The sequence below is a fragment of the Diospyros lotus genome, chromosome 2, assembly GCF_014633365.1.
Source record: "Diospyros lotus cultivar Yz01 chromosome 2, ASM1463336v1, whole genome shotgun sequence".
NCBI lineage: Eukaryota > Viridiplantae > Streptophyta > Magnoliopsida > Ericales > Ebenaceae > Diospyros > Diospyros lotus.
In genome coordinates, this window is record NC_068339.1 from 42,122,912 (window position 1) to 42,140,531 (window position 17,620).

Here is a 17,620-nt window from a genome sequence, read left to right on the forward strand (position 1 = left end):
ATTCCTTCAGTAAAACAGTGAAACCCTAGAACAGAACCTGCTCTGCGCCGAAATTCACGAACTCCAGAAGAGCAATGGCGTTTGATTTTCCCGGTACTGAATGCCGAAATTTCGAGGAAAATATGACGAATTCTCAGCGAAGTGGCTGAAGCAGAAGAGATTCAGCCTGTTCTTTGCAGAATTGCCGCAACCTACTGGATTACATACTCGTCGTGAACGTGAACTCAGAAGAACATCGAAATCTTTGAAACGGAAGACGGAAAGTAGAAGAACTTCGCTTGGATTGATTCCCGGACAGAACCCACAATTTTCATCTCTCTCTCTCTCTGTGAGTGTTTCTCTCGGTGCTGAACTGACTGGTTTTAATCACTTCGATGTAGCCAGTGGAGTGAGCAAAGCAGAGGCTGCTTGTGGGAACCGACCAGAGTGGAAAGCATCAGCCGCAACAGATAAGGAGCGAGGCTCGGTGACGAGCCTGAGAACGGACCTCGCTCGGAGCCTAGCCAGACCGTACGTTGGGGTTTGGTTTGGGTTTGCGGGCTCGAGTGTCGGCAGCTCAACGTCACCATCAAAGCCCTTGGCAATATGACCACATCTTTCATTAATGCCATTAATATATTTAGCTTGAAATAACTATACATTATTTGAGGTGTTTAGTTCTCAAATATACTATAATTATTGCTTGTTAAACCATAGAATAATTTTTTATATGATATGATTCTGCTATCCATTTGTTCCATACTTTTGTACATTTTTAATTTGCTAATTACTTTGTCACATCTTAATAATATAATATGGTAAAGGAGAATATATATTAATCAAAAGTTGAAGTGGACGTGGAAACAGCACCTTTGTCTTTCTTTGGATTAGCTTTATATATCATACTTTGAAAAAGTTTTAATTATACATAAAAATGCTTTCAGTTTAAAGTTATTATTAAATCAATTTTTTACTCTTTTGTCTGGGCAAATGAATTAATGACGTAATTATTAAGATTTTTTTGTCTTTTTTATATTTTAAGTAAATAAAAATGGAAAAAAAAACTTAAAACGATAGTTAAATAAATAAATAAAGAGATAATTAGAAGGAATACTTTGACTTGTAGTTTGATTAATCAATGATTGATTCAATCAAATGGTGGTTAAAACATCATGCATGTCTATTTTATTACTTAAATATTAAAATTTATTAAAAATATTAAATATTTATTATCTAGACTTTTCCCGTTTTGCCCATTCAGGCTGCTAAGTTATCACTATCATCCGATTTGAACTCAAATCATTGGCCTTAAACAGACAAAGTAGGCCAGCTCAGCTCGTTTATGGAACGAAATGGGCTTGGGCCTGACCCATCAATGCAAAGCAGAGCCCAAGTTGACTCACGAGCCTGCCTAAATTGGCCCAAGACTAGCAAAAACCTGTCCAATAGACTCATTTTTAAAATAGTTTAAAGATTATTTTTAAAAGTCATATTTACTTAATTAATATCTAAGATATACAAATATTTTTAAAAATTATGAAATAAAAGTTTAGAACGTAAACTAATACAATTTTAAAATTAAAACTTTTAATAGTTTTCAATTCCACTTCTAAAAATAATATTAAATTTATAAAATTATAATAATTAATTTATTTTTATTATGTTCATCAATATTAAAAGTAAATCATAAAGGTGTTTGATTAATATTTTGTTATTATGACACGAATGTGTAAAATAAATAAAAATTATCTATTAAATAAATATTTTAAACAAATATTCAATGTCGATTTTTTTTATTTTGGTATAAAATATTTTACTCTTCTAGGGCTTGATTGAAAAAGCATGCCAATACCAAACACACCCTTAAGTTGGTGTCTTTTATTTTATTATATTAATAAAAATAATAAAAAAATATATCTTTAATAAGTAAAGATCTTTATTTTTATAAGATATGAGAGAGAATCCTGTGTGTTTACATATAATAAGTTCAATATAATGACGTGATAGTGGATATTATTTAATAAAAAAAAGACACAAACATGGAATATTGAGTGATAAAGACCCACAAATTTAATAAACTTCCATCCTTCCTTGTCCACCAAAACCTAAATTTAATTTTAAGGAAACAAGTGAACAATGTTCTGCCAACTTGAAAGTGTTGCCTTCAGGCCCGGCTGAAGTCATAGGGCTGGCCTATGCCTGGCTGGCGAGGGAACCCAAAATTAATAATTAATTAATATTTATTTTTTTATATTTTGAGATGTAATATTATTAATTTTATTTTATAATATATTTTTTAAATACAGACTTTGTTCATTTTGTTATTTTATTTTAAACGAGGGGTACTCTAACTCTTCAAGTCTATGAATTATTTTTTAATATTAAAAAATATATAATGAAATGTCATTTAAATGAAGAGATCTCAACTTTTTAAGTTAACTGATAATTTTTTAGTGTTAAGACAATGAATAATACGGTGTAAACTAATAACCCAACAAAAATAAAATAAGAACTGGTATTATTTTAAGAGAATAATTTGATAAAATAAATTTTTAGATGATGAATTTTTTGTCTGAAAAATTTGCATTGATCTGGACATTAAAAAAAAAAATAAAAATAAATCAATGAATTTTTAATTTACAAATTTGATTGTAAACTCTTTACATTTTTTGCTTATTCAATTTTTATATTTTCTGATCTTTTTCTCATGTCCATATTATCAATTAAAAAATATTTACTTTTTAAACTGTACAAAAATTTAGTTAGTGTTTTTACATATCAAAAAAATAAAAAAAAAATTATAATAATTTTTATTATTTTTAAAATGTCACTAGACTAATTATCATCTAAAGCCCCACCAACTCTTGAAGGGCCTAATTGCTTTGTCCATTCCACTCATCACCTATTATGCCTTTTACTTTTTTTCTTTTTTTGCCCTTCTCAAGAAAAAAATATTATTAATACATTATGATTTACATATTAGGCTACACAATATAGATAAAATATCTAAAATACTTTTCACCCAAAGCAATGAAGTGGTAAGCTGCTAGAGATATTTTTATTATTTGAGATGTATTATATAACTTAAGGTATAGTTGAAAAGGTATCAAGGTTACGAGAAAAAATAGTAAATTAGTGTTATTTGTCAAAATAAGATTTTGACGTGTAAAACCGTTTCATCTAACCCTAATCGATGCACAAGCCTGGACTGTGACATGACCAACGAGTGATTTTAGTGGTAGTATTATTAATTCTTTTACTCTTAAATTACACTTAAACATGAAAAACGACAACCCTTCCAATTCCCTTTCATTATATTTACATTTACATAACAACAAACAAAGTTGTAGAAACAAAATTTGACACGAAATGCATAAAAATAGTATTAAAAAATAATTTATATTTTTATACATAAATATAGAAACAAGTTATGTAATGGCGATAGGAGAATTATCTATTATTTTTATTTTTATTTCTTTGAAAATTATCTATAGCTTTTGGTATAAAGGTATTGAAAAAATCAAAATAACTGAATTGACCAATTACTTGAATAAAATTTTGATTACTCGATTAATGTTGCATGTAAAAAGAGTACGATATACTAATTATTCGCATAATTTCATTGATTAGTCAACTAATATTGCTCGTTACTCTAGTAATAATAGTCTGAAAATCAGCGCACTCTCTATTTTGAAGATTAATAGACTAATATTGCTTATTAATCGAGTAATAATTGAATTACTCGAGTACAATCTCAAGGATAATTGAATAATAAATAGAGAGTTTTTCAATCATTTTCTATTAAAAAATAGGCCATATAGACTAATATATCTTAAACTTAGGGTTAATTTCCAATTTTATTCAGTTTTGATCTTTGTCTTAATTTGATCATCGAACTTTTATTTTTGTTTCAATTTTATTCTTGATCCAGCAAGTGTGTGCTCTACCTTACATGACAACTGATGTGGAGTAGTAAAACGGTGTCGTCTAACCAATCATGGCCAAAGCTATCGCTAGCAACCTCGTACGTCGCCGTCATTCGTGTCGCTAATGAGTGTGAGTTGGCGTCGGCATTGCCAACTGAGGCTGGAAATTGGGCATGCCTGTGGGCTTTGCTTTCTTTTCCGTTGTGGGTCACGGTCATGACTTTGGTGATAACTTAGAGGTGGGGCTCACACATTGTAGACGAGGCTATCTTTTCCTCGTGAGTTCGCCATGGAAATGATGAGGATCAAAGGAAATCAATGGAGATGGTGTCATCGACGAACATGGGGCAACATCAAAGTCGCGGATCCGGCCATGGCAGTGGGCAACGTTTCCAGTGATCATGGCCATCGCGTCGTCGTGACCATGGCCATCGCGTCATCTTCTTGACTAGTTGAATCGTTCGACCTCTGGTCTTCTTCCCTCTTTCTTTTTATTTCGATCAGCAGCCTCTATGAGTGTCGTTAATAAGAGTAAGCCGACGGATAGAGTCGTTGGCAATGATGGCGAGAAAGATGGAGTGGCCAACAGTGATAAGATGAAGAAAGAGGTAGAAGGAGGCATCCGACAATGATAAAGGAGGAAGACGGTGGCGACGATGACGATGGATGAAGCAAACCCTAAGTGATTTTGGGGAAGAAGGTGGCTCGACCCATTAAGTTGTTGGGTCAACCCACAAGGTTGAATCTGAACCGGTTTGGCCCGATCCATTTATAGATCCATGAGCAGATATGGATCAATAGATCCATGATAAAACCCAAAAACGACATCATTTTCCTTAGGTGTCCATTATTGGACACGTCAACATGCCACGTAAGGTGAGACACATGCTTGCTGGATCGAGAATAAAATTGAAACAAAAGTAAAAGTTTGATTACCAAATTGAAACAAAGGTTAAAACTAGATAAAATTAAAATTAATCATAAGTTCTTGATATATTAGTCTATGAGCTTAAAAAATAATTGAATGGTTATTTTTTATTTGTCAAGTAATATTTAGGGTTACTCGCATAAATTTTTAATTCTTTTTATTTTTGGTTTGTTTATTTTCTTTTTTGGTTGTTTTTCAATTTTTTGGGTGGTTCAATTTTTTTTTTGTATTTTGCTCGATTTTTTTTTTAATTTTTATATTTATTCAATTCTATTTTTTATGCAATTTCAATCTATCGAATCCAACATGGATGAATTCAAAATGTTCACCCCAATCTAACACAAACTTATATAGCCATTATAGCGAGTCGAGTTGGCCCTTTAACTTTTATGGGTCATTTTAAATAGGCCCAATGGGCTGGCTATATAGTCCATTTATATTTGTAAAAAGGTATACATTTTTAAAAAAGTAATTTATAATCATTCATATTGATTTATAAAATGTGGAAATGGCAAAAAGTAACCACTATTTAAATATAAAATTAAATTTATAACCCCATGTTTTTAAAAAAAAAGTTTTTGTACTTTCAAACAAACTAATTACATGATATAGATATTTACTAGATTTAACCATTATTTTATTTAAAAAATTAGAAAAAAATAAAAATAACCACAACAATAGTCAAATACTAAAATACGCTCACCCCCTCATTACCCATTTCACCCACCCACATCATGTCTCTCACTACAGCAATTGCCCGCCGCTGTGACAGCCACTTGCCGCCGCCGTGACAGCCATTTGATCGCTGCCGTGACCACCACTGTTATCACCGATGTCGATCTCATCTTCGCTGAACGAGGTTAGAGTTTTTTGCGTGATTTTAATGAACAAAAAGTTGCTGGAAATTGTCACAGACGAAGCTTCGTCACCGGCAACAATAGAGACCAACCGGGCTTCGTCGTGAATGAAACCCCACGATCGGGCTTCGTTCGCGGCTTTGTCGCAAATGAAGCCCGCTGGGGAAGAAGCCCGAAAGGGCTTCGTCTCTCGAACGAAGCCTCATAGGCATCTTTGCAGACGAAGTCTGATCGGGCTTCGTCTGCAACGAAGCCAATGGGGCTTTGTCTCTCAACGAAGCCCTATCGGCTTCGTGGCAAGGGGCTTCGTCTAAAACAAAGCTTGATCGGGCTTTGTCTTTGCAGCGAAGGTAGACGAAGCCTGATTGGGCCACGACCAAGCCCCGACGCCTAATCGGGCTCCCCCAACCTTTGGGCTATGACGCAGCCCGATTATCGCAGCCCAACGAAGCCCGATCAGGTTCGGGTTACGATGATCGGGCTGCAACAATTGGGCTTCTTCTGCTTTTACTTGTGCTTTTACATAGTCATTAGCTAAGACAATTGTTGTTTTTGTATTTTTTTTCTTATAGATGGCTGAACAACAAACTATAAAATTTACTTATGTTCAGGCTCATCGAATGTTACCTCCAGGAATACGAGTTACTACTCATTGTGGGATTAAACACCTTGAGGCGATGTATCGTGCTCTAGACCGATACAAGTTATTAGATAGATTCCTACAGGGCCCATTAAGACATTTCTTGAAGATGCCTTTGTCCCTCCATTTAACTGCGCCACAATTGATATATCATGTTCTACTTAAGGAGGTGACATTTTTGGGTGCCCGCCACGATGAGATGTGGTTCGAGATTGGCGGTACACCATACAAGTACAGAAGACAGGAGTTCATACTTATTAGTGGACTTCAATTTGGGGCTATTGATAGGGAAAGTCTTGAAGCGAAACCTGTTGAACTGGTGAGTTTACGTGCTTGACTATTTCCACAACATAAGAAAGGGGTGACTGGAGACGATATTGAATTACTTATTAGTACCAGACAGGACATGGTTTCAAAGGATGCTCTGAAACTGATTTACATTGCTGTGATTGACATGTTTTTGTTGGGCCAGGATGAGTGCGTGCATGTGGATGATTTCTTGTGGACTATGGCCGAGGATTTACACGCATTTGAGATGTTCCCTTGGGGTATGTATGTCTACAATAAGAGTCAATATTACATCCGGTTGGCCACGAAAGCAAGAAAACTGACTAGTGAATGTGGGAAGAAAATCAACTTTTATGGTTTTGTTTGGGCGTTTCAGGTACAATCAAGTTTATATTACTTTCTCTTTATTGTATATGATTTGTCTATAGTAACTAAATGTTTGTTTTGTTATTTATATATTTTTTATTTTTTTCGCTCTCTATAGTGGTGGTTGATCGAAACGTTCCCATGGATTCAAAATAAATGGGCCGTCAGACTGTCCGACACAAACATTCCAAGATTTAGAAAATGGCTATCCAAAAAAAGGCCACAAATAAAAAATTACGACGACTGTCTTAGGAAGGAAGTAAGTGTGCAACTTACCTCTAGATTTCATTTATTTTTAAATCATATCTATCTAAATAATACAATTTTGTAGGCACGAGGATCGAGTTTGACGCTTGATCCCACTGATGATGAGCAGGAAATGAATTTTTGAAGGTCTTTTAACCCTCAACACTCGGTTGGGGTCGACGTCTATAAATTTGGAGGCAGAAGGGGTGAAGAAGAAGAAGAGGAGGATGGCAGGGATGAGAACGAGGGCGGGGATGAAGATGAGGCGAGTATGATACATTTAGATGAGGAGAGAAATGAGGAGAATGGGAAAAAGAAGGATAAGGAGGAGACAAGATTCCCTGATAGTTCGCATCACGGACAATACGAGGCAAGGGTATGATTTTTATTATAATAATAATTTTAATTTATATTTTTTGTAATTATTTATATATTTTTTATAGGAGGGAAATGAGGAGAAGGATAAGGAGGAGGCAAGATTCTCTGATAGTTCGCACCACAGACAATACGAGGTAGGGGTACGATTTTTATTATAATAATGGTTTTAATTTATATTTTTTGTAATTGTTTATATATTTTTTGTTTACCTTTTGTAGATCGCCAAGATGCTGAAACAAACTCTAGATATGTTGCGGAGAATGGATGGGGAAATGAGTTAGGTGAGGACACAGTTGTTGAGACTAGAAAAGGCGCGGGAATCACTAGAGAGGGGGCAAGCAGCACTAGAAATGAGGCAAGCAGCACTGTGTGCTCATCTACGCATCCCGCATATTTTCCCATATCACAGCGATCGTGCTCATGAGCAGTCCTGGGATGGTGATCAGGTAGATTCTGATCATCACGATGAGGAGCAGGCATTTACATCTAGAGTAAATTTCAAATTTACTTTTATACGTTTTACTTCATTCTAAATTGTCATTTTGTAACAGTTAGGTTTTGTTCAGTCACATGAGGAGGAAGTGGTTAGGGTTGACAGACAACCTATGCGAGATGGATTGTCATCGTAATTTCGTCGGCCACCCTTCACCGATCCAACAAAATATAAAAGGAGAAAAGGATGCCGCTTTGGAGGGTTTGGACATAGACCCGACGCCGTCAGTACTAGAGCTAATGCCACCGGACATGGAAACAGTGCCCTCTGAGGGCTATATTGAGTTCATAGGTTCCAAAGAAAATATTAGGTAAGTAACAATATTTACATTTTTTCTATTTATATCAACAATACATTCTTACTCTTATTTTTCTTGGTTGTTATAGTCTTCACATCGATTTCATTCTCAACTTAACACCGGATGACCTCTGAAACATAAAGAATGAGGCCAACTGATTGGAGGGTTACCATATCGATAGTTACATGTGTTGCTTGAGACGTATACAGTCTCGGCATCAATATGACACAAACTTAACTATCATGTCAACCTCGCTTTTTGTGAGTTTGCACTACTCTTTTTTTTTTTTTTTGCATCTTAATTTAGTTTATGACCAATTTTTTTATTTTATTTTATTTTTCAGGCATCTATAGTAAGATTTAAAGAACAAGAGTACGGGGGCAACATGAGGGTTTTTGTGCCTTCTATCGCGTCTGTCCCGGAAGAGTGGACTGGTTTCGTCGACGGGCGCACTGACGGGAGTCTCCCTTGGTGGACGGTCGATTATGTAAGTCTTAATTCATTCCATTTAATGATTTATTTATTTATTTATTTTCGTACGACTAACGTATTAAAATAAAATACAGGTATTGCTCTCGTGTAATGTAGCGAATTCTCACTGGTTTCTCTTAAAGATTTGCTTGAAAGATAGGAAAGTTGTCATATATGACTCCAATGTCATGAATGAAGACAGTCGTAGGAGTAGAGCCAAATCTATACAACCACTTGTGAGCTTGTTACCCATTCTACTAAAGAGGTGCATATTATGAACATGCATGTAACAACAAATGTAACGCTAGATAGAGATTGGGAAGTGGAGAATACTGATCCTCAGAAGTTACCTCAACAATTGGATGGGTAAATTAATTTAAATTATATTACATAGTCAATTTTCATGAAAATATGGTTATATTGTCAATGTGTGTTATGTCTAATACAGGGCCAACTGCGGGTGCTACGTTATCAAATACGTCGAGGACATACTGAGGCATAATGAGAATCACTGGCAGATGCACCCAACTCTGGATGTCCGTACCCTCCGGAGACAGATTGTAATATTTTTGTATAAACATAGCACGGTAGTATATTTGTAAATCAATAGATTAGAAGATTTTTCGTCTTGTGTTTTTATTTTCATTTAGTTCAAATGTTGTATATTTTTGTATAGACATAGAAAAATAGCAAATTGTGTATTGCTTATTTGATGAAATGTGGTTTGCGGTGTTGTTGAGAGTAAGGGATAAGTGGTTGTGGTGGCAGTATGTTGTTGGGAAGAGAGACTGAGTCTCTAATGCTATGATGGTAAATATTGTCATGGTAGTATGTTGTTGGACATAGAGACTAAGTCTCTAATGCAGGTTCAATGTCCAAGAAACAGGAGAGACTCTGTTGAAACTTTTAAATTACACTTGTAGGGTAATTTGAAGATCATTACATCATGTTGGTCCAATGTTAGTAGTTAGAACAATTCATCATGTATTTGTTGTGCATTTTATCTTCAACTAACCCGAACAACGTAACAAGAGATCATTTTAGTGTTAGTGGAACCTATAGATTGAGAGAAAAAAAAATGAAAAACTTGGAAAAGACAAATGAATTTTTTAAAGTTGTCCACTAGTAGTCTCAAATAATAAATTATTGTTAAGAAATTACACTTTCATTTTTGAGTAAGTTTATTATCATAGCATTATTATCTTTGCTTTGTCCAATATTATTAACTAGAAGAATTGATCATGTGTTGGTTGTGTTGATGGTGGATGGATATCCTCACACAAAATGAAAAATAATGACGTTGTAATATATTCATTCAATTGACCCAATAAACATAAAAAGACATCATTTTAGTGTTAATGGAACACACTAATTTGAAGAAAAATCAAGAAAAATTAAAAAATACCGGGTTTGGTTGCCCACAAGGCCCAATGGCCAGGTTTTGTGGGCCACATAGCCCGATTTTTTTTTTATTGCAATTGAATTTTTTGAAGTTTCCCACTAGTAGTTTCAAATAATAATGATTGTTAAGAAATTACACTTTAATTTTTGAGCAAGTTTATTATCATAGCATTATTATCTTTGCTTTGTCCAATATTATTAGCTAGAACAATTGATCATGTGTTGGTTGTGTTGATGGTGGATGGGCATCCTCACACAAAGTGAAAAATAATGACGTTGTTGTGATATATACATTTAATTAATCCAATAAACATAAAAAAAATTATTTTAGTGCTAATGGAACACACTAATTTGAAGAAAAATCAAGAAAAATTAAAAAATTCCGATTGCGTTCTCTTTACTCTTTTCATGTCATTTTTAGTTTTCAGTTTTCTAAAATATTGAAAACGCATTCTCTTTGTTGTTTTTAAAAATGTATTTTTGAAAACAAAAAAAAAATTATAAAGAAAACTAAAAACAACAAAAAGTTATTTTTAGTGTTTCCATTCAAAACAAACTCAAAACTTAAAACATATTTATTTATTTATTCATATTTTATTATTGTAATGGGAAAAAATATTATAAAATTCATTAACTTTAAAATTATATATTTTTTAATAATATATTAATATTAAATATTTATAATTTACTTAATAATCAAATTTATTGAATAAAATATCATTCAAAAAATATTTTCAAAATTTCAAAGAAAATGCGTTTTCTAATTTTCTGTTTTGAAAAATAGTTTTTCAAAATTACAATGAGAACGTGTTTTCAATTTTCTAAAAATTGACTACCAAAACAAAAAATTGAAAATCAATTCAAAACTCAAAACTGAAAATTGAAAAGCAAAGAGAACGCAGCCTTCATTTTTGGGCTTTGTGGGCTACAAAGCCCGATGGTCGGGTTTTGTGGCCCACGTAGCCCGATTTTTTTTTTTTTTTTTTTTTGCAATTGAATTTTTTAAAATTTTCCACTAGTAGTCTCAAATAATAATGATTGTTAAGAAATTACACTCTAATTTTTTAGTATTATCATTACATCATCTTGGTCCAATGTTGTTAGTAATTCATATTTCAAAAAAGTTTGGCCAAGTCTCCCTTGTTTTTGGGCCATTGAAACTGCATTATATATACTCAGTTCTCTGCTCAACAACATACTACAACACAAGCTGTCAATCATTAATTATGAGTTTAAGTGATGGAAACTGAAACATAACAAATATGAATAAATCTCAATTCAAAGATTAATGTAAAAGATAATATTCATTTTTGAACCCCCGACAAAAAGAGATCTAATTGATGTTATCATTCTTTTTGTATCGTGCCAGTGATTTTTGAGCATTGCTAAAATACAGAGGATATATGGTTAGTAAAAATTTCATTAACACTTTGCGAGTAGAAAATATTTTTTTTTTTTTGCACAAACGATCTAACAAATATTGATAACATATGTGATAACATTATATCATACCTGAATGAGTTCATGTCTATTGATTGTTTTCATCATTGCCAATATTATCCTCACATGGAATTGACAACTGTATAGGGCATCGACGACGAGTATGTCCAGTCTCTTTGCAAATGCTACATTTTCGGCTTGCCCTTGCAAAGGCCCTAGCAGCGTCCTTGGATTTCGGAGTAACGGCTGTGCTCGACTCTCCAATGGAGGAAGTCCATTCATTAGGGCAATCAAGACTGTTGTGTCCTAGTTCACTGCATTTTCTACATTTTTTTCTTCGACGAGCTTCCCCCATAGAAGGAATCCGACCATTTCTCGGTCTACCCGGTTGTCTTCTTTATATGGGTGGGAGTATAACCATTTGTTTGACGTACGCTGGAAGAACCCAAGTGGACTTGTCAGGAAGAGGATTGATGGGAGATGCATATGCGCGTCTAACCCAATCTGCAATGTAATGTGAATGGCAAAGCATATGGTAGTGCACCCTCATGAAACTTCACATACGCTAAAGAAACATAGAGTGTTAACATATCACACTAAATTACGAATATAATACTCAAATAAAAGTCAAACCATGATACCTACTAGCAGCAATTGCATAAAGACATGGCATTTGATCAATGTCCCACTTGCGACAACTGCATATACTCGCAACAATGTCAACTATCCCATCGCCTTTCTTTGCATGTTGCACGAGATATTTGTTCCCTTGTATTACAGGAACTACACGACATCCTCGGTCTAATGTTTTGGCATGCGCCAAGTTGACATGTGCCACTGTAGGGGAGGTCACAATGGTTTCGAGTCTGGTAGCTGCAGCACGCCTATCACTAAACCATTTTTGAAGCATATGTCTTAGAAATTCACGTGCAATTGTTATAGGCAACCAATGTGCTTTCATCATGCATTTATTGAGAGACTCGGCAATGTTGATGGTCATCATAGAATATCTTCTTCTTGGACAATATACACGTGACCACTTTTCCGGTCTTGCTTCCATCAATGTCAAATGAATCTGAGGATGCATCGATTGTATTTCTGCCAAGTATGTATCACACTCTACTGTGGTGTAGCTATATGCTGCAAGGTAGAATGCAGTCATCACATATTTTCACTGTCTACAACATTTCTTCAAGTTTTGCTTAAGGTGGAAGAAACAAAAGACATATGGGACAGAAGGGAAAACATGGCTCATTGCATTCGCAATGCTTTGGTGACGATCGGAAACGATGACTAAATATTCTCGCACTTCGATAGCTTCTTTCAATTTCGTCAAAAACCATATCCATGATCTGTCAGACTCACCATCTCCAAATCCAAAAACGATAGGATAAATCATTTCCTCCCTATCTTTGCAAGTGGCAACGAATATCACCCATTTGTGTTCACTTTTCAAATCTGTGGCATCAACGGCAACAACCGGTCTTATATAAGATCAGAAACCATGAAGGTAAGTTCCGAGTGCAAAAAATGAATATAAAAAACGATTATTTTCATCTGTCTCTATTGTCATGATACTACTAGGATTTGTTTCTTCTAATATGTGAAAATATGAGGGTAGCTGCTGATATGATTCATCCGCATTACCATAAATAAGTCTCTTTGCATGTTGTAAAGACCTCCAAACTTTAGTGTACATAATCGTCACACCATGTTGCTCCAGCAACTCCCCCATTAACATTCTAGGTGTATATTCACTACTCGCCACTCTTTCTGAGAACAAACTTCCGATGACAATAGCCTTCACACTTCAAAAATGTGAATCATAAACGTCCAGAGTACAGGTGTGACTCGGCATAAATTTCACCACATGCCAAAACGAACAACTAGGTCTGCATCTTGCACGAAGGATAAATTTGCAATTCACATCTTTGCAATCAGCCTCAAATTGAATTGTGCACGAATGTCTAACTCGATAGTCCATCTTCACATCAACACAATATTGTATAAATGTCAAAATTAGTTCCTGTTTACTTTTAAAGAGTGCACCCATGTGTAAAAGATCACCCTGGTATGGAATCAACATTTTTGGTCTTGTTTCCTCAATTGCATAATTTTCTACACCAGGAACGATCCAGTTTCTTTGTAAATGATTGTCCTCAAATTGTGAACCTGAAAATCTTACTTCTGGGTACTCCGGACTGACTCTTCTTTCATCACCACCACCATTACTATTATCACCATCGTTATCGTCACTATTATCATCAGTTTGATTATCACAATCATCATTCATGTATGAAGCGTCATCTGACAAACCAGCCATACCATATGTACCAAAATCATCATTTTGTAGTGGACTACGTGCAAATATAAATGGAATGGCAACACCTGAATCTTGATTACCACCACTACGTAGGTTACAAACTCCAACATCTTTACAAATCATATCAACATACATCACTTTATATTTTCTGTCATAGAACATAATAAACCTGACACCATAGTCGTCCTTAATAGGGAACTTGGTAGCTGGAGTTCGCTTGAGTGTTCCGTTACAAAATGAATGGTGATGTCGTACCTTGTTTTATCAATTTCCGTTACCTTGTACACAATCTCAACCAATTGAGTAAAAGTCTTATTCTTGTAGATTCCCGCACATATCCTATTACCCCCAATGTACTTATTATCATTCCATTCCCCGTTCTACATGACCAACTGCACTAAATCCATTACTACAAGATTGAAAGGAGGAAAAAATTAGTTTCACCATTACCATGGATGCAACAGACCCACACACACCCAAATCGAGTTCAATTCCTCATTAAACCAAGTCATAATTATAAGTAAGTAATTTTATTTGCTTTTTGAGATTTGTATTTTATTTTCTTTTTCTAAAGAGATGATTTGTACAATTCAACATGATTTTTGACTTATAAACCAACAACAATCTTCTGTAACTAAATATGTAATTTATGAAAAATATTTAAAAATTTTATGAAAAATATTGGACAATTTTAAGATAACACATTTAGGCACAAATGCTTAAGAACTCAAATTTTGTTAAATAATATGATAAAATTAAATATATTATATTAAATTATATTATTTTACTCATATATAACATCAAATTATTTAACAAAATACTTATATTATTTTAAAAATAATATATATAAAAACCATATTGAGTTTGTGGGCAATAAAAATCATAATCGAGCTTAGTAGGAGAACAAAGTCCGATCGAACTTTGTGCACAAATAAGCTCGATGGGGCTTAATGGGGGAACAAAGGCCGATCGGGCTTTGTTCCCTCACTAAGCCTGATCAACTAAACCCTAATCGCCCACAAAACCCATTAATGATGTGCAGTTTCGAATTATTTTTTTCCACCCAAATTAGTGCAAATTTGGAATGATATCTATCAAAATATGTTCTGCTCACAATTACAATCATTCTACATAACCTTAATAAGTAATGTGAACACAAAAAATATTTTTAAAAAATAAAACAAATACAAATCGAATAGATACCTTGAGATTAGGTGAAATTGTTTGTTGGAGAGAAATAAACTTGTTGAATGGGACTTCAGTGAGGTCGTTATAATTGATGAAAAAGATTGAATAACCCAACAAGCAAAAAGATTGAATGTATGAAGAATGATTGAGTTTGGATAGTTTGACAATGAAAAAGAGAGTAACGTGAATGTGGGAAAATGAGAGAGAGAAAAGATTATATGAAAGAGATAAGGGTATTTTGGTAAATGAAGCTAAGGACAGTATGAATTTTCTATTTTAAAATCTCATTAAAGGTATTTTTGATATCTTGCATAAAAGTAGTTATAGAGTGTAATTAGTTTGTTTGAATAGTTAAAAATATTTTTTTTTATAAAAAATATAAAAAAAATTATACATTTAACTTCGATCAATTATGAATTCATTCCTTATAAAATTATAAATATTACGCAATCATCTGATTTAAAGTTGGCATATTGAAGTGTGAGATATTAAATTGTAAATCAATTAAAATAGGGAAGCAATTATCAGTAGAATCCAGATGGCAGATGCAGCTGGAGGCTTCTTGGCCTCACCATCCTTATCCTGTCTCGCCAAGACTGAGAGAGAGAGTCTCAGTTCTCCAAGTAAGTTTGGAAAAAAAAAAAAAGGAAGACGACAGAAGACTACAGAGGCAACGCCAACTGGGAAGCTGCCATACATCCAAGTCTTCTCCCCAATGCCTCTTTCACAGTTGGAAGCATTTACTGGACTCCTTTTCCAAACTAACAACCTCCTCCCTCCTCACTTTATGTTATATATACCCTTATTTGTTGGGGTTGTTGTTGCTGCTGCGAAATCCAAGAAGAAGAAGGAGAAGCAACTGGAGAGGTAGGGAAGATGCTGGAAGGGAAGGCTCTGATAGAGGACACCGACATGCCCGCGAAGATGCAGATACAAGCCATGGCCGCCGCCTCTCAGGCTTTAGATCTCTATGACGTTGTGGACTGCAAATCCATCGCCGCCCACATCAAAAAGGTAACACTACTTCGTACTAATTAATTATATATATCCATATATAGAAGAAGAATAGAGTGGCAAAGAGGAGTCTAGATCATATATATATATATATATATATATGTGTGTGTGTGTGTGTGTGTTGGTCGTCGTCGATCTTCTCTTAATTAATTTTTTAATCTTAATTAATTTTGTTATGGGCATGCAGGATTTCGACAAGAGGTACGGCGGCGGATGGCAATGCGTGGTGGGTTCGAATTTCGGGTGTTTCTTCACTCATACGGAAGGGACCTTCATCTATTTCACGTTGGAGACTCTCAATTTCCTCATCTTCAAAGGCGCTTCTTCTCCCTAGCTAGATGATCCCGCCGCTAGCTTCCTCGATCGCTCGATCTGGGCGCTCTTCTTCTGCATCCTCGCCTTTGTCGATCGTTTGCTTTCCCCTTTCCCCCTTTCCCTTTTCCCTAGCTTAGCTTTCGCCCTGTTTGTTTCCCGAGAGGAGAAAACATATATATATATATATATACATATATACATATATGTATGTATGGATAGTAGAAATCAAGAAAAAGCGAGAGACATGGCCTGAGAGAGAGAGAGAGAGAGAGATAGAGAGAGAGATAGAGAGGGTCTCTTTGGAATCCGCTTTTGTACATATTTTGTGGAGAAATGCAGTGTGTGTATGATCTGAGATGGAAAACAAAACACCAGCTGCTGCATGTTCATGCTCTGTACTGTAGTTTGTAAGTAGTAGTATTGGTGGTGGTGGTGGTGGTGGTGGTGGCGGCTGTCTTATTCTTCACGATCATGGTGACAGCATAGATTCCGAACAGATAGATTCGGCTATAAATAAATAAGAAGAATATCTCATCTCATCTCATCTCATCTGTATATGAAATTATTCATTTTTAAATCGGGCTGTACTGTAAACATGGTGAATGACCATTTAACTCATCTCTGACGTATTCCAATTCAAAACTTCTATTTTAGTTTTTGGGCAAATAGTTAAAAAAGAATATTTAATTTTTTTTTGTGAATTTATAAATTTTTTTAATTTTGATAATTTTATCTTAATTAGTTTAATTGAGTGTAATTTTATTTAATACTTAAAATTAATTTGAGAGGTATCTGTTATTGTTGATGTGGCATGATATTTATTATAAAAATTATATATAAATGAGATTTACATATATAGATATAAAAAATAAAAAATAAAATTATAAATATAAATTTTGATTATATATGTATATGTAGATTTTATTTTTATATATTTTTTATGACAAATAATTTGTCGCGTTAATAATAATATATGTTTAAATTGATTTTTGTTGTTTATAAAATTATTAATTAAAATATAATTGTTAAAATTAAAATATTTAAATAAATTTATAAATTAGTAAAAAAA

At 34.1% G+C, this 17,620-nt stretch overlaps 2 protein-coding genes across 2 annotated transcripts; one reads left to right on the top strand and one right to left on the bottom strand.

The window, feature by feature from the left end:
* Positions 1–12,108: 12,108 nt before the first annotated feature.
* On the bottom strand, positions 12,109–12,873 carry LOC127794827 (uncharacterized). Its single transcript, XM_052326082.1, has 2 exons — positions 12,345–12,873; positions 12,109–12,215 (listed from the first exon to the last, which is right to left on the bottom strand). The coding sequence occupies exons 1-2, from the start codon at positions 12,871–12,873 to the stop codon at positions 12,109–12,111; spliced, it is 636 nt and encodes a 211-aa protein (XP_052182042.1).
* Positions 12,874–15,914: 3,041 nt separating this feature from the next.
* LOC127793756 (dynein light chain 1, cytoplasmic-like) lies at positions 15,915–16,945 on the top strand. The gene is made up of 2 exons (XM_052324461.1): positions 15,915–16,236; positions 16,424–16,945. The coding sequence occupies exons 1-2, from the start codon at positions 16,099–16,101 to the stop codon at positions 16,568–16,570; spliced, it is 285 nt and encodes a 94-aa protein (XP_052180421.1). The 5' UTR covers positions 15,915–16,098; the 3' UTR covers positions 16,571–16,945.
* Positions 16,946–17,620: the final 675 nt, after the last annotated feature.